Raw genomic sequence first — 26293 nt, 5'->3', positions numbered from 1 at the left:
GTAAATTTTCATCGTTGAAAATTGTAGAAAACCCGCCCTGCAGCCGGGCGATCAGGTGCCGGCCGCCTGGCAGCAGGGAAGCCGGGGTATATACATGTAAATTTCGAAAACGAAAATATATTTTTGTAAAAAACGAAATTGAAAAATGTAAAAATAAAAAAATCGCCAGAACTCTTTGGTTGCTTGGATAGCTGTGGGCCTATTAGGCTCAATGCAGGATAGACCCACCCAGCCTACGGGTAATACAGTATATGATACTGTTTGGGGAGAGTCTTCTCAGACTTCGACTTATCTATTGACAACTGGGTTGCCTCCTCCTTTGCATGATATGCTTCTCGTCTCCGTTGCTTTATGCTCTCCCTTCGATTCACGTCACACGGTGTCGTCGATTATTTTCTCATGATATAATTCACGCGCTTATTTTTACGGGCCCGCTATTCATCGGTTAAAACCTTTGTCTTACAAGATTCAGCACTGACACTAGGGGGGCAAGGAGGATGCCGGCCTTGGGCCATTTGGTTTATGGGCCAACGGTTAATACATCGACGCGGGCGCGGGGGGAGATCCAGGTCTACCATGCCATGAAACCCTTAAGCCTTAACCCTGCTTTTGGAGCTTTGGAGTCTCCGGCCATTGCCGCGCATATAGCTCTGCACCACAGCTGACACAGCCACCCTCCTTGCTTTTCAATCAGCCCAATACTCCAATGCAACAGCTCATGCTGATGCATCTCTGGGCTGAAAAGGGAACAGAAGATTGAAGGCTGTGAGTCACTTACGCTGGCATAAGTCCCTACATCTCTTTAGTTTGAAAATGACGTCAACTCAACAAAGTACTTGCAATCACCAAAATAAAAAAAAGGATAAATCAACAAAACACAGCCCTCTACAAGTATCAGCAACTGGATCTTTCTGTAACATCATACTCAACACCAAAACAATGACAGGAAGACGTAAACGTTGTCTCTAATTCCTGAGTTAGACCTAAATGCACATGTTGACAACATAGCAGCTGGTAAGGATCAGACAAAAAGTCCCAACTTGCAGATGACAAGGGCTTCTTTGCCATGATAGATACACGTACCTTAAATAAACTCTTGCAAATCGCTTATGGAAGTAAATTTGGGAAATAAGAGCTTTGATTAGGGGTTGCCCCAATCAGGAAAACATAAAAGTTACTTTTCACTGCATAGCTGCCCCCAAAAGACACAAGTATTGTCAAGTAATCCTAAATAGAGATGAGTGGATAATAAGAATTGAATCAGACACCAAATCATCCACCTCTGGAAGGCAATCTAGTGCAGCTTATGGTTGCGCATTTCCGTGAGTATCACTATTAATGCACGTGGTTCATACTACTGAGAATTAACTTTCAATTCAAACACTAAACGAATTGTATTTCTGTTACAAACTTACAATTCAACAAGATCATATGAGTGTAGACAAGAAAAAAGCAAGCAGGCCCGGTTTTAGCTACTAGTCGACCCACATATTCTACCTAGAATACCCTGTTTCTTCTACTTTTTCTCTGATGTATAGAAGAAACAGGGTATTCAAGGTAGAATACCACTTAATACCCCTGTTAGGTTGCTGAGAAAGGATTAGTTTTAATGGGACAGCTTCTTCTGTGATTTATGGAAGCCAAAGAGAATAGGAGTGTATTCTAGAAAGTCCATATATAGTATCTTTGATGGTAACAAAAAGGGCTTTCTCATTTCGAGTGAACAGAGGACCAAAACATCCAACTTTGCTTCCTGTACAAGACCAGAAATCATATATCAGTATCCTATATTCCTACTATTATCGAAAGTTTCAATTACAGATGATGGTGCCTGCTGGCAAGTCCAAATTAGAACTCTTGTATAATTCTACGATGAACACACTAATTGATTAAGAAAAAAAAGCAGGTTTCCGACCAGTAAAAATATTAAGTGTGGAAACCATAGAACTACAGATAGAAGATGAATGCATCTTGTATCCCTATCCATTCGAGGTTTTCAAAATTACACATGCAGCTATCAGATACGGCTTACTTCAGCAAACTCTCCAGTTGTCTGTAGCCTCTTTGCACCCTTTTGTGAATCAAAAACTTGCTCCAAATTTTATGGAAAATGAGCACCATAAGGTCTTGAATGCTTCATACCTGACAAAGACAACCGCATAAATTACATGCAATGGGTAAGGTTCATGATCACTGGTTCAGCATAGGCACAAGCGTGTCCTTTATGGTAACTTATTTCAGACATTTGAGCTATCTCATTTTCAGGTGCAAAAAAACAGAGCACATGAATTCTCATTGTTGCAGAACAATGAATATTCAAATATTTTACCTGTGTTAATATTTGGAGTTGTCGAAATAATTTTAGTTGGTCTTTCTGATGTAGGCAGCATAGCTTCCAAAATTGGAGCACTTGGAACACCTGTAGAGCATAGTGTTACAGTTACAAACCAAAGATGATACTTCTAAAGTAGAAGAAATATTGTGTACGCATATGACAAGACAAGGATAGCAGGGGCTCAGATTATATGCATTGAAATCAAGAATCCATGAATAACGAGATAAAACAAAAAAAAAGCACAAGGAGATGACGTATGGTCCTAAAAGGTTCCAATTTAAATGTTGGCAACAAGATTCAAACAAAAATTACACCACATAATAGCCGTGAAAATTGAGTAAACAATGCTATAATTGATCATGAGAGTCTAAACTAAAGCTTTCATGGAGAAGAAAACTGTGGAAGATTCGGAAAGAAAACATCTAGTATGGTACCCAGTGTCTCCCTTTTTTAAAAAGGTACCCAATATACCACACAAGTATCTACTAAAAGCATATGAAGGGACTGAATGCTGACCTGAGTCACCGGGCTGATCTGTCTGCCGACTGGAGGGAAGCCTGCATATGACGGAAAGGTACATTTACACAGAGGCATACTGATGGCGAAAAAAATGCAACTATTTAAAATTCTGATAATATGTTGGCTAATCTATTTGTATGTGCTACCTCTTCTTCTTCTGTAGAAGGGAACGTGCTAGTTCATATGCTGGTTTGCGCTCCACTCTCTTCCTTCGATGCCTCCAAGACCCCCGCAAACTGGCAATGTGGAAGACATTCGTGTAAGGCATGACTGGACAGGGCTAAGAGAGAAGCCTCTTGCTGAGCAGGGCAAGGGCGAAGAAGTTGAAAGGAGACTGAGAGAGGTACCCAAGGGGGGTTATTTCTGATGCCGTGGGTGTGCATTGCAGCTTTCGCATTCGTAAGCTGCATTTGACGGTAGGATGAAGATGAAGCAACTCCTGCAGTTCCTCCAAGGTTCTGAGCTTTATGTCCTCCCAGTTCACGGATGCCCTGCACAGGCACAAATCAGAGCCATTACAATTCATAAGAACTCAACCTGGAAAATCGTCTGCATTCGAGCTAGTGCTTGGTTGATCAGGTAGCCTAGGTAGTAGGTACCTGGCTTGTGCCGAGGCCATGGAGCGATACAGGTCGTTGCGCTCGGCAATCTCGGGGAACTTTTTGCGGAAGGCATCATCACTGGAGCAGAAAAGCGAGCTGGCGCCGCGGCCACCTTCCTCACCGCGGCAGGCGAGGAAAGCAAGCATAGCGTGGTGCTGCATGTTGTGCAAGAAGGAGGTGTAGTGCTGGGTTGCGCCCTTCCCCTCCCAGAGAGGCGAGAATCCTTTCAGGTAAGTTCCGGCGGCTTCCCACCGCCCATCCTTCACCAGCTTCTGCAGATGCGCGGTGTCGAAGTACACCATGGACTCCTTCTCGAGCCTGAAAAAGTCCATCTAGAAACATTTAGAAATCAACTCCCCGGTTCGAATCTACGGATCGGCGCGCCGCGACGGCAATGTTGACGCAATAATCGCAGCGAGCTGACAAAAAGAAACTCGACGGAAGAAATCAAAGCAGGAGGGAGGGGAGGGGACGGGCGGGCAGGCGGTCGTACGTATGGGCGATGCTGTGGAGGCCCTGGCGCTTGAAGAAGCGATCCAACCGGCGGAGGTGAAGCAGAACCACGGGGGAAGACTGAGAATTCATCCCTCCCGGTTGCCGGCGACGATCGTTGCTCCCTCCGTCTCCGTGTTCGTGTTCGTGTTCGTGTTCGTGGTGATTTGGGTTTGGTTGGGTCCAGGGCCTGCTGGTTGGGTCGAAGAAGACCTCGGGCCGGAAGAGAGGGGAAGGGGCGAGCGGGCGGCCATGTGACTCCAAAGGGGATTGCAACCGTACGGGAGGCTCTCCTACGGTTGATTTTTCGACAGTAAATTTTCCTGTTTTTAGAAAAAAAATTGTCGTTTTCTGAGAAAAATAAATTCAAACATTTTTTATGAGTCAAATAATTTTTTAAGTGAAAATTTGGTGGGTAGAAAAAATTTCGAGAAACAAATTGGTGAGATGAAAAAAATTTACGAGAAAAATTTTGACAGAGAGAAATTTATCAAATGGAAGAAAAACAAAAAATGTACATCCAAATAAAAAAAACTCGGCTATTATTTTTTTTAAAAAAATTTGTATGCAAAGAACAAAAAAAAAGAAAAAAAACTGGATCTGGGCAGGGGGCGGCGCTGGTGGTGCGCCCCGCCGCCAGACCGGCTCGCGCCGCCGGCCCCGCAGGTCCGCCGCGCCTCCCGCCCCGGCCCCGCCGCCGACTCGCCAGTCCCGCCGTGCGGCCTCCCGCCGCCAGCCCGCCGGGCCCCCTCTCAGGCCGCATGGAGCAGAAGGAAAGGGGGAAGGGGGCGTCATGGCTCGAGATCCAGATGGGAGGGAGGGGGAAGACCGTGTGCAGTGGAAAAGGAGAGGAGGAGCGCGGAGGATAAGGCACGTGGATGGAAAAAAATCGACCGCTGGAGGGGGTATGTTACGGTCACCCGCAGATTCAGCATTGCGGACTCCAAATAAGTGATTCTTGTTTTCTTTTTTGGCACCACACCAGCACGTCCGAATCGTCTCCGGATCCTTCTGTCTTCTCCCGATCGTCCCTCTCTTCACCGTTCGTAACCTAGGCCGGCGCCATGAAGTATCCGCCCTGCGGGCAGAGAGCCGCAGCCCGCAGCCCTGGCCGTGGCAGCCGCCGCCCCTTGCCGTTGCCGGTGTCCAAGCCAAACCTGCTCCTGGGTCCTGAGTCCTGACCTCTACTTTGTAAAAAGGGCATGACATACTCAAAATATGTGCAATTTGACTTCACATTCATGACATACTTGTATTTAGTTGTATTTTTGGGGGTCAAATACTCTAGTGTGTGTTAATGCACTACCTGAGACCTGATGCCTACCCAAAAAAAAATCATTCTCTGCATCGATATATTATATCTCTTTGGATTGGTGGGAGATCACGTGCTAATTCAGAATATAACTATATGGCTGAGGCTTATTTAATATTTATATCTCTTTGGATTGATGAACAAGTAAAACAAGTCTTGCATGTATTCAGAAAGCACATATTTTTGTTCGATTTTGTGAAATCCATCGTGGATAAGCATATGCTATTGCTATCGGTCCAGGGCACTGGCATTTTCATTGCTCACCGTCGTTTTTCCACTCGACGTGACTAGAGGCATCATGTCGGATCAATTCAGTTTGCTAGTGCTTTCTGTCCCCTCCCCCCTCTACATATTGTTAATAGGATAAACCTATGAAACGGTAACAAGTTGACTCCGGCCGGCGAGTTAGAAGAATTTTGCTTTCGTGATTGCGAACGATGGCGAGCGGCCATGGTCGTGCTGTGATTGTGATGTCACCTGGAGGCAGAGAGGGAAAACGAATAAATAGCTGCGTAAGGCTGAAAACCTGGTTGGGCCCGGAATCTACTCGGACCTTCTGTTGGTGTTATTTGGCCCATCCCATCTATGAATCGGCCTGGTAGCTGCATGACCTGGTCCGGGAAGGGGTGTTGGTGTTGCTTGAAGAGAAAGGGGGCGGGAGGAGGGGAGCGCTCGCCGGCGTCGAGGCCTCGAGGGCGGCGATCGCCGGCGAGGGGTGCGGCAGGCGGGGCGGGGTCGGGGCTGGATCGGGTGGCAGGGTCTGGGCTGAAGGGGAGAGCCGGAGAGGCCTCTCGATCCCGAGAGCGTTGGGTGACGCTATTGCCTCATCCAAGCAAAGCGTCCATGCATTTCGTACAAGCTGCTGGTAGCAGCTGATGCCTGATGTAACAGGTAACGCTGATTAGCTGACACATACTGACACACTAGTACTCTCGGTACCTTTCCGTCGATGGTCCTGAATAGGATAGCTCTCCTGTACACGTGGACTTGTGGAGTGAGCCGTAGCAGCTTCTGCTGTTCTGCTACACTTTCATTCACATGCACGGGAACGCCATGCAATCAGATGAAGGCCAGGCCCCACGGGACGGGATGAGATGAGGCCATCGTCCAAGGCTGCGCTGAGCTGGGGGCTCGACTGAGAAGACGAAGTAGATACGATCCCCGTAAATGAAGGCTCGTGCCCTGGATCTAACGGACTTGGTTGGGGCACACACACAGCTCGGTTGCATGGTAGCCTGCTCATATTGGCAATGGCATACCTCTCTCCCAACTAAAGCGTACACTATACTTAGGGTGTGATTGTTACCTAGCTTACTCTTAGCCTAGGTTACAGTTATGCATGGCCAGCCGAAACCAGGTTAAGGTAGTGTTGTATGGTCTTGTTTGGTTGACTGTATAAGTCTATCCGGCCAGCATAAAGTGTATTTGGTTGGCTGTATCGCTAGATGGACTTCATCGTGGATCTGAACACGGTGTGCAGCTTGACCAGTGCTAGCGCAATGCAGCTTGTATTGCTGGAGATGCAGCTTAGTTGCGTTTTCGATTATGCAGATAGTACAAGTCCAATTGCATACCCGGATGCTGGCTAAGAGCAAGTTTTATAAGAAACGCCGGCAGCGGGCTGGGAGAAGGCTCCATGGTGGCGGGCCCCATTGGAAATTAATGCGCAGCAGTATTTTTCAGCCAATGGCAGCAGCATTTTGGCCTCTCAGCCCGCCTCAGCCGGCGCTTCAGCAACCGCCCACCACCTTCTCTCTCCTGTTTTATCTCTCCTCCACGTAAGCTCTCAGCCTTCTATAATACCTAATCTAAGAGACTCTAAGAGCAAGGGCAATAGTATTCGCTTACTGCCGGCTGATAGTGGTGGCCCCTGTTGCCATTCAATGCGTCGTAGGCAGCAACCACCAATGATAGGAGCCGCGCAGTCTCTCCGCCCGCTTAAGTAGGCATTTTGCCAGACGTCGGCTCCCTTCTCTCTCCTGCTTCCACGCAGGATCCAGTCAGCTCTCAGCCCCTTATAATACTTACTCTAACCAATCTACCAAACAAAAGGGTATGCAGTATGGAAGCCTGGCTAGTCTTAGAGCAAGTTTTATGGTCCCAGCCCGCTACGGGCTGGGAGCCCGAGCTCAGCCAATCGCAGAGCTCGCGTTTAATGCGTTGCAGTGAGAGCGCGAGCCTCTTCGCCGGGCGATTCAGCAGCCGCCCGCTCGTGCTCTCCCTCCTCCCCACGTCGGATCCCAACCGACTTGTAGTCTCTTATAATACCTGCTCTTAGGGCAGCCTACCAATCACAATGACCAAATCAAAGAACCTAGTAACGGTACTACAAGAGTGGATCGGAGTAGAAGTGCATCTTTAATTTAATCTTAAAAAAGTACTCCATCTTTAATTTGAATAGCAAAGGCAAAGCAGCAGCTGCTGTCGCTGCATGCTTGCCGTCACGGCCTTTTTGCATGCTGCTAGTAGTGAGTTGATTTTGCGCCAGAAAATAAAAATTGGAACCGGGACGGGCGGCGGGGAAGGCAAATATTTCTTCCCTATTTCTTTTCAAACACCCCCGGGACGCGGTCGCCGAGGCGAGCCCGCAAAGCGCCATGATTGAACGCAAGGGGCCTTTAATTTGGAGTTGGAGGACGAGCAGTTGAATTCAAAGCTGCCCGCCCGCCCCCCCCCCCCCCCCCATCGAAACGCATCGAATTCAGACGCCTTTCCTTTTCTTTTCTGGGAGTCAGCCGTCAGGTTAGTAAGACCGTCCACAGCGATAGGAGTAAATGGAGGAGTAAATCTACTGTTTGACACTGTAGATGCACTGTTTGGCACTGTAGACAGAGAGGGCGTGGGAAACGAGGCAAGAGCAAATTTGCTCTTGCAGTTGAAGCGCCCCTGTCGGGGGCGGGCGCCGCGAAGAAGAAGAGAAGGCCCACCTGGGTTGGGGGTTATTTAGGCCGTCCACAACGGGCCGAGCAAACTCAGGAGCATCTCCTCCTCGATTTCCACGCCCCCTCTGTCTACAGTGCCAAACAGTACATCTACAGTGCCAAACAGTACATTTACTCCTTCATTTGCTCTTCTCGCTATGTACAGTCTTACGCTGCAGTGCCACTGGCCATGCTGCTCCATGACTCCAAGCTCCCCCCCCCAGGCCCCGGCCTGCGCGGGAAACGTGTGTAAAGAAAAAAAGGTAAAAGTGGATTTGATTTGATTGGGATCCCCTGACTACCACAGTGTGTGTCTGTGTGTCAAGTTCCAGCTGCCCGTGGCCGGCAATAGCATGCTCATGGTCACAGTCACAGCGAGTCAGCGTCAGGCGCTGCGTGTCTCCTTTCCATTAGGCCGGGCATCAGGCTAGCGCCTACAGTTAAACAGTCCACCGTCCAGCATCTTGTGCTTGGCATTTACGACCTTTTTCCCCTCACCCCCTTCCCTGGTATGTCGTCACCTCATCGAGATATTGACATGTCGCTCCACGCTGTGCTGTTACCTTTGTAGGAGCCTACTTCAAAACTTCAACGTTCCGGTCATTTCTTCAGTCGTTCTAGGCATCAACTCTCCTTTTAACAATTCGTTGTCGAGAAGTCCCTTTTCACTTCCGAGAGCGAGAGGGAGAGATTGTGTAGTCACCGAGTGTTTTCCAGTCAGAAACGGATCAATCTCATGGGACAATGTGTAGCTCACCTCTTCGGTAATCTAACACCGTAACGATAACTTTGTGAAACCTATACTGGCTACGGACCAGTATTACAAATACGGTAAAAAAAAGTAATACCAATACCAATAGTTAGTAGCTTCAACTTCAGCTGTTTTTTCGATCAATCATCATCATGCTTTGAGATGGAGCCGTGGTCTCTCATGTTACTATTGCAAGTACAGGTAAACATTACAAAGGAGGGCCTCGCTGGCACGTTGGCCGCGGCCTCACCACACCCTCCTCTCGTGCCACTTCCGTGAAACCTACAAGGGCCTTGTTTGGATCATCCTACTTTCTAGCACGCCGTTTTTCGGAAAAAAATCTTACACGTATGAAGTACTAAATAAATTTTTTTTAGAAAAGAGTGTAACTTTTCGCGACGAATCTAATGATATTAATTAATTGATAATTGCTACAGTAATGCTACAATAACCATTTTCTAAACACGCGGTCAAAGACCTCATTAGATTCTTCATGATTTCTAACGCAAGAGTTATGGAGTTAATTTTACAAACTGCATTTATTTAATACTAATAATTAATCGTCAAAGTTTTCTAACACAAATTGTGCTAGGAACATGGCCAAGATCAACCCTGAGCAGCTGAGCTGCCGCTGCCGCAACCAGGGTTAAATTTTTCGGTCGAATTTCGCCGAAATTCGGTGTTTTTTTTCGTTTTCGCTAGTTACCGGGAAGAGAAATTTCGGTATTTTTCACCATTTTTTGTTTTCAAATTTAAAAATTCAAAAATATTTATAAAAAATTCGAAAAAAATATGATAAAAAACTAGGTGTTCTTCTGAGCAAATAGGACTAGAACACACTCAAATCTAAAATCATTTGCTAGGCTAAAATTATATTTTAGTTGAAAAACAAGGTTATTTGTAGTCTAATGAGGTAGAATTTATAGTTTTTTAGTATCCGATGCAGCTTGGCATTTCTCCAGACCCCTCCTCGCTCTATACAAACTACATTTTAGGAATTCTCTATACAAATTGAATCAAACAAAAAATTCAAACACTGTCACATGAATTGATAACCAATTCAAATCATGTTTGTCTTGGATTTAAAACAACTTTCAATTGGATCAACTAATGTCCCTAAAAATTTATAGAAATATCCGCCATAATAAGAATAATAAAAGTCCAGTTGAGGCCTAAGAGAGAAAATGAAAGTTGTCACATGAAATGACAAGACTTTTAATTGGTAGTTTTTGAAATAATTAAATAACTTTCAAACCATTGCTCAAATGAAAAAGTTCCTGAAACAAAAGTTGTAGATCTCGAAAAACTGAACAAAGTTGGTATTCAAAAGTTTTTCATTTGACCTCGGGAACAGTACGAAAATCACAACGGACATCATTTTCCGGTCGAAATCACCGAAATTTCGGTCGAAATCACCGAAATTTCGGTCGGAATTCACCGAAATTTCGTTTTTTGAATTTGAATTCTCTTTCCGTTCGGAATTAGCGAAATTCGGCGAAATTTCGGCCGAAATTTCGTTTCCGGCAAACGGCGGGATTCGGAAAAAAAACGAAAAGGTAAACCCTGGCCGCAACCGCATGCATTGCAGGGTGCCAGCTCACGCTCTCGCAGGGTCACGACACGTCAGCAGCTCCCCCGGTCCACCAAGGACGGCCGCGGGGCCGTCCCAGACGTCGTCCCTGGCAAAGTGGCAAGTGCTCTCGCGACACCGCGGCACACTGGCACAGGGTCACTGCAGCGGTGGCAGAGCCGTGAATAGCCGGGACGGCGAGGGGCAGGGGTTCGGGCACGCCCCACGAGCAGCAAGCTGGCCGTTCGACGGTGATCCGTAGTAATAGCAGGCTGAGCTCGGAGGCCGCCCCCGCACCGGCCGCGACCATGGAGTTTTTCTTCTCTCTCCTGATCTCTCTCTCGCCGTCTCCACTCCACTCCCCAGCTGGCAATTCTAGTTTACGGCCAGATTCTTTCTCGCGCCGGTGAGGCGCTAGCCGGTCAACGCGCGGCGGGTGGAGGCGATCGAGCTCGTCGCGGCGCCATTGCCAAGGCGGCTGCCGGCGGTCGTCCGCTCTGCGAGGTGACGAGGTGGGTCTCTCTGCTCCGTGTATCTCGACTCGACGACCAAGCAAACAACAAAGCTTTCGGTTTCTCCGGGAGGAGGAAAATGCGCGTCTCGTGGTTCCAGTTCGTTGCTCTGCTCCGGGGAGGCCGTTGGGTTCCTCCTGGATGCAAGCAAAGCAGCGCTACCGCTGTCCGTTGGCCGAACCAATCTCTCCGCGGAATCGCAGCACAATCCGCGGATTTCGGAGCCGCTCGGAGCAATCCAACTGCTCTCCGCTCGATTCGCTGGGGGAGGAGAGGACGCGAGACGGGTCCGGTGGGGGCACAACGCACAACTGTGGGATCTGACAGGTCCGGGGTGTGGCCGCCCACCCGCGTCGCTGTCGCTCGGCTACAGCGCCGGCCTCGCCTCGGCGTCCTCCTCCTACCCTGCGCTGCTTGCCTCCGGCTGCATCCCCATCCGTCGGGCCGCCCCCCCCCCCCCCCCCCGGCTCGCCTCCTTTTTCACCTCGATTGATTGCTTCCTGCTTGTTCTTTTTCTCGCCTCGGACACGAGCGGCGCCAAGTGGTGGCTGTTGTGTAGTACCCTCGCTTCGTCTCCTTCCCTGGGCATTAAAAGTCGCCAGGGAAGAGCGGTGGGTGCGCGGCTGTGCGGCGCCATTGCCTCTCTCTGTCTCCGCTTCGGCGTCCGGCGTGCTTTGTTTTGTTTCTCGTTTCCTCACTGGGAGATGATTTGAACCGGCTGGCAGGAGTTCCTTGCCGCTCCGAGATGAGGAACAAGGCGGCGGCGGCGGCCTCCGGCCTGCAGCCGGAGAGGGCCGCGGAGAAGGGGCCGGGAGCGGGTGCCGTGGTGGTGGTGGCCGTGCGCGCCGCCGCGAGGGAGATCTCCAAGACGGCCGTCGTGTGGGCGCTCACGCATGTCGTCCAGCACGGCGACAGCATCCTGCTGCTCGTCGTCATCCCGCCGCCGAGCTCAGGTATATGCATATGACCCCTTCTTCAGCTTTCCTACCGCAACAATTCTTCTGTACTACCAAGCCTGCCTTTCAAACACTGCAGTACAAAACAACGCTTTGAAATGTACTACTGTATCATTAAGCTATATATGTCAGTACGATTTGGGTGTCCAACTAATCATGTTTGCATACCTAAACTTCCAAATTTTCTGTCCTTGTTGAATACGTGCTCTTTTCTTCTCCTTTTAAGGTAGGAAGTTCTGGGGCTTTCCGTTCTTTGCGGGGGATTGCGCAAGTGGCCACAAGGCTGTATTGAATCAGAAGTCAGACGTCTCTGAGTTGTGCTCCCAGATGATGCTAAAACTTCACGAAGTCTATGATCCGAACAAGGTTTGGTAGCACCATATCACCCTTTCATTTCCTGGCTCTACCATCTTCAGCCAGCAAGATTTCATTTCGTTTTTTTTACTTATGTCACTTGTTGTGTAGATAAATGTGAAGGTCAGGATTCTATCTGGATTGCCTTCTGGTACCGTAGCCACTGAATCAAAGCGAGCACAAGCGAGCTGGGTTGTGCTAGACAAGTAATGTCACACATTACCTTTCTTCAGTGCTGACGCCATCCTGTCGTTGTAACCCTTCTCTTGCATAGCTCATTCCTTAACTGAAGTTTGTCTTGCCATCTTGCTCAGGGAGCTGAAGCATGAGGAGAAGCGTTGCCTGGAAGAACTGCAGTGCAATATTGTAGTCATGAAGCGTTCTCGGCCCAAAGTTCTTCGGTTGAACCTGGTGGGATCGCCTGAAAAGGAGTCAAATTCAACTCCACAGTTACCACCTGAGCCGAGTACATCAGACTGTAATACTGCAAGTAATATTAATGAGCAGCGGAGTTCGATTCAAGGACCATCCGTGACACCAAGTAGCAGCCCAGAGTCAGAAGCTCCATTTGACACTACTGATGCTGGAACTTCCTCTGTCTCAAGCTCTGACCCTGCCACTTCTCCATTTTGTGCTTCAGATACAAATAGCTCTTTGACGAAAGAGGCAACCAAGGATAATATCCAGCATTCAGATGTTAATATATCTGACTCTGAGAGTGAAGTTTCGACCCCTCCAGCAGCCTCATCACTTAAGCCATGGATGGTTGACATTTTACAGGAGCCTGCACCCACCAGACTGCTAGGAAATCGCCCTAGAAGGACACCTACAGCAGATTCTTTGCTCGAGAAGATTGCCAAACTGGATCTCTTGACTGAAATCAATGCAATCAGAAGCAGGTCTGACTTAAACTTCAGAGGGAATGTGAGAGATGCCGTCTCATTGTCCAGGAGGGTACCTCCTGGACCACCGCCTTTGTGTTCTATATGTCAACATAAGACACCTGTATTTGGGAAACCACCGCGGTGGTTCAGCTATGCGGAACTGGAGCTTGCAACTGGTGGCTTCTCCCAAGCAAATTTCTTGGCTGAAGGTGGGTTTGGGTCTGTTCACAGAGGTGTCCTCCCTGATGGCCAAGCAATTGCTGTCAAGCAGCACAAACTTGCTAGCTCCCAAGGTGATGTCGAGTTTTGCTCAGAGGTGGAGGTTCTGAGTTGTGCACAGCACCGGAATGTTGTAATGCTGATTGGCTTTTGTGTTGAAGATAAGAGGCGTTTGCTAGTTTATGAGTACATCTGCAATGGATCACTGGATTCACATCTTTATGGTAAGCCCATTTTCATTGTCAGTAGTTAATACATCAAGGGATCGAAATAACAAGCTTGAAAAGGGGGGAAAGCAACTTACAAGTACCTTAATAAAGCATTTATTGATGTGCTACGATACTCTTCCCTTGATTTCCATACTTGGCCAAAAGGGTGCAATATTTCTTTGAGTTCAACCTCTCTAAGCCATTTGTCGCATTGTGTTAGGCCGTAATGAAGAAACTCTGGAATGGTCTGCCAGACAAAAGATTGCAGCAGGAGCTGCCAGAGGACTGAGATATCTCCATGAAGAATGCAGAGTTGGTTGCATAATCCATCGTGATATGAGACCAAACAACATCCTTGTTACACATGATTTTGAACCTCTGGTATGATCATCATCAGCTCTCTATTACAATATACGAAAGGAGTCATTTCCTTTAACACACTGAAAATTATTTTTATTATCATGCAAAATAAAACTTCTACATAAGCTGCACTATAAATATGCATACATTCTGCGAGCCATTAAGTTGTACCAAATATTTCATTCTCATTGGCATCACCAAAAGTTTGAACTGTCATTGCATGATGAGGTTGAATTGTCATTTTACCTTTGTGACAGGTTGGAGATTTTGGTCTGGCTAGATGGCAACCTGATGGAGACATGGGAGTGGAAACAAGAGTCATTGGTACATTTGGGTAAGTGCTCAGATGTCTCATATACGCTTTGCCATCCATGGTCAGGTATGACTAGATGAAATTCCGCAAATCTGATCCTCTTTTTGACTATTTGTAGTTATCTGGCGCCTGAATATGCTCAGAGTGGGCAAATAACAGAGAAGGCTGATGTCTACTCATTTGGAGTTGTACTTGTGGAACTCGTCACCGGACGGAAGGCTGTGGATATTAACAGACCGAAGGGCCAGCAGTTCTTAACAGAATGGGTGAGATCACCAGTTCATCTACTGTGACTGTTTCCTGTCTGTTAATGCTGGATTTTTATACGTCTGGCTAATATAAGATCCTACTGTAGTTGTATAAGTATAACCATGTATGGTACGAGTCAGTCGGTGGTGATAGTTTCTTCCTTTCCTGTGTTGAACCTCCTCAATATTTGCTGGAGTGTTTGAATCTTGTCTTATGACTTAATAATTTTTGTTAAGCAACTAACTGGCATGGAACCAGCTAACTCTATATTTCTACTTGTTCACCAGTCATAAATTCAAACTGGGAGTAAATCAACTTTTGTTTCCGGATTCGTGGGTGTTGTCATCTCTTTACCCTGACCATGTTTGATTTGCTTGTAACAGGCTCGACCTTTGTTGGAAGACTATGCAATCGATGAGCTGATTGACCCACGCCTAGGAGGCCGCTTCTGCGAAAATGAGGTCTACTGCATGTTGCATGCAGCAAACGTTTGCATAAGGCGTGACCCTCATTTGAGGCCGCGCATGTCCCATGTTAGTCATTCTCAATATCAACAGTGTTGTTTCTTTCGTCTCCATTATCGCCAAGTACGAAATCTTGATACTAGCATTCTATGTGCTTATACTTTTTCTTTGACATGGCCTGAAGGTTCTCCGCATACTGGAGGGTGGTGACATGATGGTGGATTCAAGCAGCGATGCTGGGAGCAGGAGCTGGCGGCTGCCAAACGAGCACCAGCGTTACCATGAGCAGAGGAGCCCGGCTCAACATGATTCCCAGCGTGCTAACGAGACCGCTAGAAGTCCCTGGGGTCAAGATGGGCACAACTTGTCTCACAGATACTAGCATTCATATCTGTATTATATCTAGTCCTTTTTTGTGTAGTGGTCTCTGCATTCTCTCTTGCTTTTTCTTTGACCTTTTTGCTACTAAGTTGTGTATAGTACTATAGTGGCCGGAAATGGTAGTCGGAGCATGAGCTCTGGATTGGTAATGGACTAATGGCAGCAGTAGCAGTAGCTCCTGATCATATCTGTGTATGGATGGAGGAGAGAGGTTATGTATGTTTGTTTATCGTGCTTGCTTAGTTGCTTTATAGTGAATTGGAATCTCGTGGCTTATTGTGCACCTGTGCAGAAACTAGATCACCAACAAGCCAATGGACCTTTTACCTGTTACTAGTCCATTACTATGCAAAGTGATCAATGATTGGTTAATATAATGATGTTCTGTTGGTATACAGCATTCAGCAGCGTATTCACCTTTTGCCATTTTGGCCCTTCGGTGATCTCAAACAGTTTTGGCACAAATTCAGTTCACGCGTCCGGATGAAAAGCTGAAATGCTACTGGCCGTGGAGGGAGAAGTTTTTTTCTCACCATCAGTATGGGTGGGCAAATTACCCGAACCCGAAAAACCCGAGTCTGAACCCGAAAAATCCGAGTCCGAAAAACTTGAACGCTAATTCGGGTTTCAACCCACGGTACCCGAAATTATTACGAGTAATTCGGATTTTAATATCGGGTACCCGAATTACACGAAAACCTGAAATTGTGGAAGGCCTACAATAAGTTCTTGCAATTACAGTCCAGCCCACTACTGCCTTGCCTTGCGCAGCCCATCAAGCTGAAGACTCTTATCTCCAGCCATTCTGATCCCCTTCCGTCACCTCTCGTCAAAAGGCGAAAAAAACCATCGTTTTGACCTTCTCGCTCAATCTCTCTTTCCTCCAATCCTCCCGCATCTCTAGTGCCGCCCAGCTACTTCCAGGCAACAAGAGGCCCGAGCGCTCGCGTGCGCTAGCTGCTGCTGGCCGCCGCCCCGAACCTAGCTGCCTGCGCCGCCCGGCCGTCGCGCGAACTGCGCTCACGTTCCTGAGCGGTGACCGCCGCCTGCACCAGTGCCGCCGTGCGCACCTCGGCTTGCCTCGTGCCCCGCACCCGCCGGATCCGTCTCCTCCAGATTTCCACGCCCCCAGCTTCCGCTCTCGCTCCCACAGTCCCACTGGCGGCGGCGGCAGGTGGGGCTTCGGCGACGGACGACTTCTCCGCATCCGAGCTCCTGCGCCATGAGCAGATCCGTGTTGTTGATGAGATTTTCTGGTATTTCGGGCATACCCGAACCCGAATCCGAAATGTCGGGTACCGAATTGTCGGGTTTCCATTTTCTTAGGTAATTTTCGGGTTCTAAATTTTGAAACTCGAAATTTGAAGAACCCGAATTATCCGACCCGAATTTTTCGGGTTACCCGATTGCCCAGCCATAACCATCAGCACCAGGATATAGCCATGGCTTTGCTACTTCATATTGGGCCTAGTCATATTTGCGGGCCCGAAACTGTGAAATCATCTTCTTCAACCTTTATACCTGGCTCAAGCTCTACTTTTTTATGCATCCATGGTAGAAATTTTCAAGGGGTGGCTCCCTTGTGCGCCGGTAGGGGGCTTGAGACCCCCTATCCGCCGCTGGTTCCCTATAAATGTGCTTCCTTTTGTCTGCTTTCGCTACACGTCAGCTAGGCTTGTTGGGGCATCTCCTACAAGATTGGGTTCAAGCAGCCCGCCTGGAAATTCACTGGGATAGCAACAACTAATGGCCCCATCAATGGAAGTGGTAGAACCACGGAAAGCTTTCCATATCGTCATGTAACAGATCACCGAAGATGGTACGTAAACACCACAAAGGACCACCAAAAATGGTATGTAAACACCACAAAGGACCAAGTTCACAGGGTACACATAACATGCAGGAGTTCGACACATGAAAACCAAGACAGACACAGATGGAATACTAGCAATGGTAGCACTTAGCAGCTCATCTGACTGGTGCCGAACTTCACACGGCCCCGGATCCCATACACCTCCACATGTCATGTGCACCTGCATACGTACTGTATCAGCATGCAATGCAAGACAATTGGAAAACATGACGGGACAGGCAGACAGCCTCCCCAACTTGGTTCCTAGCTGAGACTAAGCTCCACAAGCCAACAGCCCCCAACAGCACCTACAAGGCCAGTAGGCCATTGCACGAACAGAAACTACTATGTACTCCCTTCTAATCCTAAATAATTATCCGTTTTGAAATTTTAGGTGTATAATTTTTATTATGCATTTAGATATATGTTATATCTAGGTGTATATCAAAATTTATGTATGGAGAAAAGTCAAAATGACAAATGATTTTGAACGAAGGGAGTATATACTAGCTTAACATCGATGCAAACTGTCGTTTATAATTTCTTGGTCACGAAGAAATAATTAAAGGCAATGAACCAACACATGGATCAACGTTGATTACTCACATGAAACCAAAGGAGAACATAATCAGCATTCAGTAGGCTCCATATCGGAAGTCAAATCTCTTGCCCTGGATCTCGAAGATCATCTTGGACGATCGATGTCACCCAATTGCCCAAGACTTGGAATGTCAAATGATTCCTCACTAGGCAAACAGTAGGTGGATGTGTTGTAGTCAGTAGGCAAATCTAGGGTCGGGATAGGGGGGCACAAGCCCCCATGAGGAGAAAGAAGAGGACTTATAGCTGATCAGCTTTGTGATTTGCTTGAAGAAGGAGAAACTGTTGCCGCCAAAGCCAATAACTCTTGCTTCCTTATTACACCCGAAGAGGAAACCAAAGCTAATATCCTACTCATTTCCGATGTTAAGGTTATCTCATACCCCTTTGCCAGCTGTCTATGCTCACACGTTTTCAAAGAACATCTCTAAAGGCAAGTATCCTCCTTCTCCATACAATTTGCAAACTCGAGCCGAAGATCATGCAATTTGAAAAGCATTCACTTGATATGTAGCGCGTATGCCGGACCGTCATGGATTTGGTGGGGTCAAAGATATGTCCGGCCTCTGTTGCTTGATCATGGCAAGGCAGCTCGCGTGGCCGCCATTGTACTCAAGAAAGGGTGGATCCCGTATCGATTGCCACAATATTCATAACTGGTGGCATGCCAAGCTTGATGTGCATCAGAGATAAGAAGATGTTAGTACTACTATCTTCGATCACGTCAACTATTGTTGTCTGTGCTTGATTTGATAACTCACACTTCTCATCAAGGCATTTGCTACTTAACAAGGTCCAACAATTAGTTTGCTTCGGCTTGCCAGCTTTGACTAGTTTTTTGGTGCCAAGTCTTGGCTTTGATTTTGGCCGGTTCGTGCCTTCTTGGCATGCAGTTAAATGTTGGCAAGCAGCTCGCCAACTTTTAAATGTTTTTTTTGTTTGTAACAAGATATATGATTTTGAATTAGGTATTTGTTTTGGTGATCAAAATGTTGTTTAAATATGGGACCCATTTGCCAGAGATATAACCAAAGGAATCTAAGATCTAACTTCGCCCAACATTTTGGCCAAGCCCTCATTTCGTCTCTAACCAACCATTGGTTTGTTTAGTGGTGCTACTACTAACATTGTGGACTACAAACTTACTACTTGTTAAAAAGACTGCAAGGTAATTTTATAGAGTATTCTCCACTATGTAAGAAGAAGATATTTCCCATGTGGTCCTCTAGATTTAGTAATAAATAAAATTAAAAAATATTAGAATATCTAGGAATTTTCTAGAAAGAGGACACTTGTGTCCATACCATACCCTCCAGCGGCCTATAAATAGAGAACCCTCCCTTGCTATGGCACCCAACCATGAGCATGGTAGATGAGAGGTCGTAGTGATATGTAAGAGAGAGCAAGAGAGGACAGTAATTGTTAGGCTAGCCACTAAACAAGATAGCATTGTATACTCTTCTATAGTATTTATGTGTTGTAATAAAGTTTTATTCTTGTAAATGTTGGTCTCTCGGTTAAGTCATATAATTTATAACTACTTAGTATATAAATTGTGATCCATCGAAGATTGACTCTATCATCTGGAATCACAAAGAGTTTCTCTTGTTGCTGCTCGTGGCCTTGGGTCCGACGATGCCAGGCTCATCGTTACCGTCCTTCTTGCCACAGTGCAAGCTCGACTACACGAGTCTGGCGAGGCTATCCTGCCAGGAGACCCCACTGTAGTTACCCACTCGACCCTGCTACGACGCCCTGTTGTACACGATTGACATGTAGCCGGAAGGCCTCGGCAAAGTGCGTCTGCTGCCTGTGTGTGTACGTCATGGCCAGGAGACGCGCCTTCGATCTTGCTGACGCGGCGGTTAGGGTCGCCATCTAGGCATGGCGGGCTACTGCTCTTGCCGCACTCGAATGCAATAATAATATATAGTAATCCTTCATGCTCATGCTTCTCCCCTGAGGTCGTTGTTTTTTTTTTGCGGAAGGGCTGAAAGACCTGATATTTCATTCACCCTGTCTCTTACACAGAGCACCCTGTAGAACAAAGAAATTATAATGCACACCTGAAACCACATCGTCCAGGATAAACTTCTTACATGAAAGACCCTAGAAATACTTAAATTTGAAGAAAAAGTCATTAGGTCCTTCGTTCGTCTGTCTCTGATTCGGTTGATCATACGTGTCCTAGTCTAGATTGATCTAATACATGATGATATATATGCTTCTTCCGTGCAGATCCATTCACGCTCAACGAGCCTCCCGCCACCCCCAGATTGTTCTCCTTCTCGAAGCGGAAGCAGCAATCAGGCTAGGCGCAGGGCCATCGTCGCTATCGTCCTTGGCGCTCTAGCCGGTGGCGCACTGCTCGAATGGTGTGTCTACTACGTCTTCTTCTGCGTGGCAGCTAACAAGGAGCGCAGGTCTCTTGATCCCAGCAATAGAAGTGCGGCTTCCGACGCTAGCCAGCAAGTTACCAATCCATTCTGTCCGAACTGATCGTATAAACTTAGCTAAAATGATCACCAACAAGAGCAAATTTATTCACGCATTGCGAGGATACAACTCGTGGCTCAGTCGCTATATATGTCTGATGTTTCCTCTCATCATTCTGGTGGTGTATGCAGGCGGTGTAGGTGGCGGCGGTGGAGTCCAGATGCCCCGCCTGTCATCAGCTCGGCGCTCCACGTCAACCCTTTATTTGGATAGCAATAGCAAGTTTACTAGCCAGGCTAGCTCTTATTGGTACCTGCTTCCATGGGTCTGTTCGGCTGGTAGAATGAATAGTATTTTGTGAGAGAAAATAAGCCGTAATAAGCCAGCCAAGCACTGTTCATTGGGCCAGCCGAACATGTCTCTTTTCTCCTCAATCAATTTGACTATTGTTTAGAGATTCTGCTCGATCTGTAAGTCTAGCGTTGACCCGGCAGGTCAGCACGACCACGGACGGCTTCTTCTCTTCTCGCCATGCACATCTCTGCCCAGGGCAGTCGATAATCATTGGCCGTACATGGTTAATATTTGGCGTGGTTATCGTTCACTGTTGGACGACGGTTGTGACGAACATGTGATAATTGTCTCGGATTGTCATCATCAGTTCCCTGCTAATATTTCTGTTTCGGACCGAAAGTTCTACCGTACGTCCGTAACGTTACTGTTTGGACTCTCGGTTTGAGCCCATATAGTATTTCGTTTATCAGCGCATCTGATTCAGTAAGCAAATCTAGCAAACTTTGGTACTGCTGGTGAGTGCAGTTTTTTCATATTTATTTTGGAGAAATTTTATGGTGCTTAGAAATTTTGGAGAATCGAAATACAAAGATCGTGCGTTCATTCAATTCAGGAAAAGCGTCATATCAAAGCGAGCAAGTCCGCGGCGGCGGACAAATACTGTGCGCGTCGCGCCGTCGCCGATCGCCTTCCACCTGCTAGGCCGTGATATCGATGCCACCGTCGGCCTCCGCGGCTTCGGCCGCCACCTGCTCCCCCGCGGCACCGCGCTCACCACCCTCGCCGCCGCCGCCGCCATGGCGCAGCATCACGCCCTCGAGTACGTCGAGCACCTGCTGGGGCGCGACGAGCTGCGGGAAGTGGCCCACCGAGTCGATGGCCACCACGTCCGCCGCCGCGGCGGCCGTCATCCGGCGCCTCATGTACTCGGCCACGCTCGGCGGCGCGGCGAAGTCCCCCGCCACCTGGACGAGCGTGCACGGCGCGGTCACGGCGTCGAGGCACCCCCCCCCCCCCCCCCCCCCGCTGGTCGCCGAGGAAGATCATCCTGGACCTCCAGCGCCACGCCCGGGTGCATTGCCAGGAAGCTCGCCTCCACGGGCGGGACCGAGGCCGGGTCGCCCACGGCGTTGGGGACGAAGCCCTTCACCCAGGCGCCGAAGTCCGATGACATGGCGTCCAGCATGCCGTCGATGCCCGCCCTCTCGAAGCCGCCCACGTAGCCTTCCTCCGGCGAGTTGATGTACCTGAGCAGTGGAGGATAGACCACACGTGTACCGTGTACGTGTCAGGGGGCAAATAAATTTTGCGAAGAATGATCTGAAGCTGCGTGTATCTAGTAACCTAACGATGGAAGAGACGGATGGCAGCGCATCCACTTGGAATAAATGTTGCTTTACAGCAGACACAACGATGTGAAAGCCGGGGCCTTATACTACCACAGGCATAACACTGCGGCGAACAAGACATCAAGAGCATCAATAGTATGTATGTGCGTGGGTGATGCTTATCACTGAACTGAAATCTTCATCCCAATCCATTGACCATTAGGTGGGTGGGTCATGTCACGGTATTGTCTGCAACATTTTCCAGGATATTCGTTTCTTTTTGTTCCTTTTTCCCCCTATATAGTCCTCCTTTTTTGTATCTAACTAAGGTTTATGGAGGGTTCGATTTTTCAAACATCAACTTCAGCATTTGCGGCTCAGATTATACATATCCAAGTTTGTTTTAGCTAACAAATCAGGTGTTGTTCCAAGTTTTAAAAGCAATTCAGTATTAACATCTATTGATATAAGGGAAAAATCCAATTTTCACCCTCGAACTATCACAAAAGTATGATTTTCAACCCTCAACTATAAAACCGGACAATATAGGTCATCCAACTGTCAAAACCGGGCAAATTTGGACCTTAGGGTGGTTTTGTATTTTCTAAAAAAAATTAAATAAACCTAATTTGATCTAAAAAATCAAAACTAATTCACTTTGAATTAGAAAAATATAAACCAGTACCAAAATTTTTCTAAAAATGCAATCTATCTATTATTGCTCCATTTGAATCTTAGTTATTAAAAATAATAGACATAAAAATTATGAACATAAAAAAATAGATCTGAATAGCTTACAAGTCATGTGACAATAGATAGGTTACATTTTTAGAAAACTTTTGATACCCACTTCATATTTTTTTGACTTAAAATGAATTACTTATAATTTTTTTAGTGTAAAATTGAATATTTTTAATTCTCACAAAATGGAAAACCACCTTCGAAACCACCCCAGGGGCCAAATTTGCCCGGTTTTGACAGTTGGATGGCCTATGTTATCCGGTTTCATAGTTAAAGGTTGAAAATCAGACTTTTGCGATAATTGAAGAGTGTAAACCGGACTTTTCCCTTGATATAACTTGTGCCCACTCAACAACACGCATATAATCCGCTTAATTCTTGTGAAAATCAGCAAGTCTGCCCTTTCTTCAAACTAGGCGAAACTTTAATGCCCCGTTTAGTTCCCAAAAAATTTTCTACACTACCCATCACATCAAATTTTTTGACACAAGTATGGAGCATTAAACGCAGTTAAAAAATAACTAATTACACAGTCTAACTGATTACCACGAGATGAACCTTTTAAGCCTAATTAGTTTATGATTGGATATTATTTATCAAATAACAACGAAATGAGCTACAGTACCAAAATTCAATTTTTTCACCAACTAAACACACCTATATGTAGGCTTCACATGGAGACAGGAGAGTACTGTTATACAAGTGGCCATAGGAAAGAAAATGTATGTATCGTTTGCGTCGGTGGCTGCTGCTTAATTTCTAGAGGCTTCCCAGTCGCTGCAGAGACCGGGACGGGTGCATGGGTAGGGATGGGGACGGGTACCCGAAACCCGAAATCCGATGGATTTTTATTCCATTAGGGCACGAGTCTGGGTTAGATTTTGTACCTATGGGTCTGTTAATGGGTTTGATATCAGACCCATCGGGTTTGTGGGCATGGGTCTGGAATAGTAGAACCCGAATCCGCAAACTCATAGGTTTCTTAAACCCGGTCCATGAAGCAGACAAGCCCGTAGCTCCATTCCTCGGCCCAACTAAATTGGAACAAAAACTCAACTATATAATACGAGAACCATCCACAAACCCTAATCTAATCCTTCCACAAACCCACGCAGGGGCGCAGGGCCATCTCTCGCGCGGCGGCGCGCTCGACCTGCGCGTGCCCCTAGTCCCCAGCCCTCCGGCCGCACTCGCTCGCTCCGTCCGCCCGACCGCGTCGCGCAGCGCCCCGCGCGCTTGCTCGGCCGGAGGGCCGCGCACTTCGCCCCTCCGGCCGCGCACTTCGCCCCTCCGGCCACGAGCCCTTGCCTAGCGGCCAGCGTGCTTGCTCACGCGGGCAGTTGCGCGTGCTTGCCTCCCTCCTTGATGCCCGCAGCTCGCATCTACCCCGGCTGCCGTCCAGGACTCGCGGTTCCCCGCAGGCGCATGGCCGCACAGCAGCCTTAGGCCCTCCCAGTCCCGTTCCCAAATTCCACTGTCCTCTCCCCGTCTCCCTCTCGGTTCTGCCGTTGGCACCACCGCTTGTTGACGGGTACGAGCGACCCGTGGACGACCCGAGACCCGAACGGGCATGGGTCTGGGCTTAAAAATGAACCCATGACGGGCATGGGTTTTTTTAGCGGGTTTCGTTCTGTCTTCACGGGCACGGGTTTGGGCTAGCAAAACCCGATGGGTCTGTGCAACCCTATGCATGGGCAGACTGCTATATGCTGATGAGGTGGAGAGACGTCGACAGGCCATACGTTGCAATTAAGACCAAAAGGTAGGACGATGAAGAAGAACCGAAATTTCATATTTACTTCTATATCTCAGAAGAAAGGAACTGCGTGCTTTTATTTTGACAAGTTTACTTTCGTATATATATCAGAAATTTAGCTATCTTCTCCATTTGCGTGGCGGGTGAATCCATCATCTAACAGCAGGGTTCAAATCATCGTTATTATTCGTCTATTTATTAGATGCTAAACTGTATGCTTCCTTGGTTAGTGGCAGCTGGAGGCCGGAAGTTATGCATCCTCCTGTCTAATAAAACGTTCGTGTCCATGCATGCTTTGATTGCAAGCACCCAAGAATCTATTATCTTATTATTTGGCCAGCAAACGAAGCCTCCACATTCGCTCTCAACCCCTAAAAATTCCCACGCTAATCGGAGAAAAATAAAAAAAATAAAAATTACCCACCACTGTCATTACGATAAAAATTAGCCTAAAATACCTCTATGTCTAACTAAAAATCACCCACCAATGCCATTATGAAAAATTAAATATAAAATACCATTTAGCTATGTATCAGTTACAAATATATACTATTAATAAAAACTAAAGCTAACAACAATAAATCAAAATAAAATAAAAATAAGAATAATTATCTGCATAATATTATTAAAGCTCAACAAATCAAATTGTTATTATAGGTAGATCATAGTTGAATTGTTTTAATCAACAATTAAGACATAATTTACGATAATGAATAGGATGATGTATGACAAAAAAAATAGTATAATTTTTAAAGTAAGGATACAACGACATGCAAATTTTTGAATTTTTAATACTAGCCGCACAAATACGCGGGCTATACGCCTAGTTGAGTTGGAACCGTGTCCCTTAACTAACAAACTGGGCCAGGACTTTTTTAAAATAAAAAATAAAAAATCTTCTTGGGTAAAAAAAACTTGTGCAGCAACAAGAGCTGGCGCGTGAGGGGGTGATGAGGTATTGAGGTGGATGGAGCTCGCTGTGGCGCGAACACCACCACCGGTCCGCCGCCTTGCGCACGCACACGATGCATGCACACGCATACGCACACGGCACACGGCGTGGTATGTGGTGGCTAGTTTAGCTGACCTGGGGGACGCGCAGAGGAGGACGAGGCGGGTGACCAGGTCGGGCCTCCGGACGGACGCGATGCAGGCGGCCATGGCGGACATGGAGTGGCCCACCAGCACGGCGCCTCGCACCCCCTTGTCGTCCAGGAGCGCGATCAGGTCGTCGGCGAACCTGCTGAACGTGTACCGCCCCTCCTCCGCCGCCTCCTGATGCTCGCCGCCGGTGAAGTCCCAGTCGAAGAAGATGACCCTGTTGCTCTGGGAGAGCGCGGGAACGAGCTTGTCCCAGAGCGCCTGGTTGGACCCGTAGCCGTGGGCGAGCACCACCGTGGCGTCGCCGCCGCCGACCTCCCGCACGTTGGCGTACCACCGCATTATTGCTAGCCGCAGCTACTGCTTGCTGCTTTGTTTGGTTTGGGCTCGCTGCAGCCAAGAGCAAGTCTCCCGGTCTCTGTGCCCGCTAGCTAGCCGCGGTGTATTTATAGCGGCGGAGGGCCGGAGGCAGCCGCCCGGCGTGTCAGCGTGTGAAACCGGCCGGAGCGGGCGGCAGGCACCGGTTAATAAGCAAAGCTTGCTGCCCCTGCTTGTTTACTCGGCCCTGGTAACTAATGGCTGCCCGTCGCTCTCAAGTTGGAGCAGGAAAAAGGAAAGGAAGCATCCATCCAAACGGCTGTGGGCGCTGCCGAGAGATTCCGCCACAGTCCCCAGAAAGTGCTGCATTGTCGCGTAGCATCGCGGCGCAACTGCCAAGCACTGGTAGCCGGTAGGTGCCAAGTCAGACAAAATCTCAGGAAGAAGACTAGCTAGCTAGTGGC

The 26293-nt window shown here is 47.6% G+C and overlaps 2 protein-coding genes and 1 pseudogene across 4 annotated transcripts; 1 reads left to right on the top strand and 2 right to left on the bottom strand.

Moving 5' to 3' along the window:
- Positions 1-1352: 1352 nt before the first annotated feature.
- Positions 1353-4175, bottom strand: LOC120700469. 2 transcript variants are annotated; one of them, XR_005685899.1, is made up of 8 exons: positions 3950-4175; positions 3454-3774; positions 3202-3345; positions 3001-3090; positions 2852-2892; positions 2330-2419; positions 2033-2142; positions 1353-1753 (listed from the first exon to the last, which is right to left on the bottom strand). XR_005685899.1 is itself a non-coding variant. In XM_039984728.1 (7 exons), exons 1-7 carry the CDS (start codon positions 4039-4041, stop codon positions 2102-2104), a joined length of 819 nt encoding a protein of 272 aa, XP_039840662.1. In that variant the 5' UTR covers positions 4042-4175; the 3' UTR covers positions 1353-2101. The 2 variants fall into 2 exon arrangements, 1 of the variants encoding a protein (XP_039840662.1); XM_039984728.1 differs by having other exon boundaries at positions 1353-2142.
- Positions 4176-10786: 6611 nt separating this feature from the next.
- On the top strand, positions 10787-15739 carry LOC120700464 (inactive protein kinase SELMODRAFT_444075-like). Of its 2 annotated transcripts, XM_039984717.1 has the most exons (10): positions 10787-11014; positions 11740-11967; positions 12197-12336; positions 12436-12530; positions 12639-13651; positions 13857-14017; positions 14254-14330; positions 14428-14575; positions 14942-15091; positions 15207-15739. In XM_039984717.1, exons 2-10 carry the CDS (start codon positions 11760-11762, stop codon positions 15402-15404), a joined length of 2190 nt encoding a protein of 729 aa, XP_039840651.1. In that variant the 5' UTR covers positions 10787-11014; positions 11740-11759; the 3' UTR covers positions 15405-15739. The 2 variants fall into 2 exon arrangements, with proteins under 2 accessions (XP_039840651.1, XP_039840652.1); XM_039984718.1 differs by lacking the exon at positions 10787-11014 and having other exon boundaries at positions 11629-11967.
- A 5414-nt stretch (positions 15740-21153) lies between these two features.
- LOC120700463 lies at positions 21154-26001 on the bottom strand (annotated as a pseudogene).
- Between the last annotated feature and the right edge of the window lie 292 nt (positions 26002-26293).

This window comes from Panicum virgatum, chromosome 3K (genome assembly GCF_016808335.1).
Source record: "Panicum virgatum strain AP13 chromosome 3K, P.virgatum_v5, whole genome shotgun sequence".
Classification (NCBI taxonomy): Eukaryota; Viridiplantae; Streptophyta; class Magnoliopsida; order Poales; family Poaceae; genus Panicum; species Panicum virgatum.
The sequence above is the reverse complement of the archived record's forward strand: the minus strand, read 5'-3'. Positions and strand labels throughout refer to the sequence as shown.

Coding starts and splice junctions, on each gene's coding strand:
- LOC120700469 (XM_039984728.1), bottom strand. CDS start 4,041: ATGAATTCTCAGTCTTCCCCCGTGGTTCTGCTTCACCTCCGCCGGTTG. Junction 3,091..3,201: donor TCAGAAATAACCCCCCTTGG/GTACCTCTCTCA, acceptor CCACATTGCCAG/TTTGCGGGGGTCTTGGAGGC. Junction 2,893..3,000: donor CTTCTACAGAAGAAGAAGAG/GTAGCACATACA, acceptor CGTCATATGCAG/GCTTCCCTCCAGTCGGCAGA.
- LOC120700464 (XM_039984717.1), top strand. CDS start 11,760: ATGAGGAACAAGGCGGCGGCGGCGGCCTCCGGCCTGCAGCCGGAGAGG. Junction 12,337..12,435: donor AAGTCTATGATCCGAACAAG/GTTTGGTAGCAC, acceptor CTTGTTGTGTAG/ATAAATGTGAAGGTCAGGAT. Junction 14,576..14,941: donor AGCAGTTCTTAACAGAATGG/GTGAGATCACCA, acceptor TGCTTGTAACAG/GCTCGACCTTTGTTGGAAGA.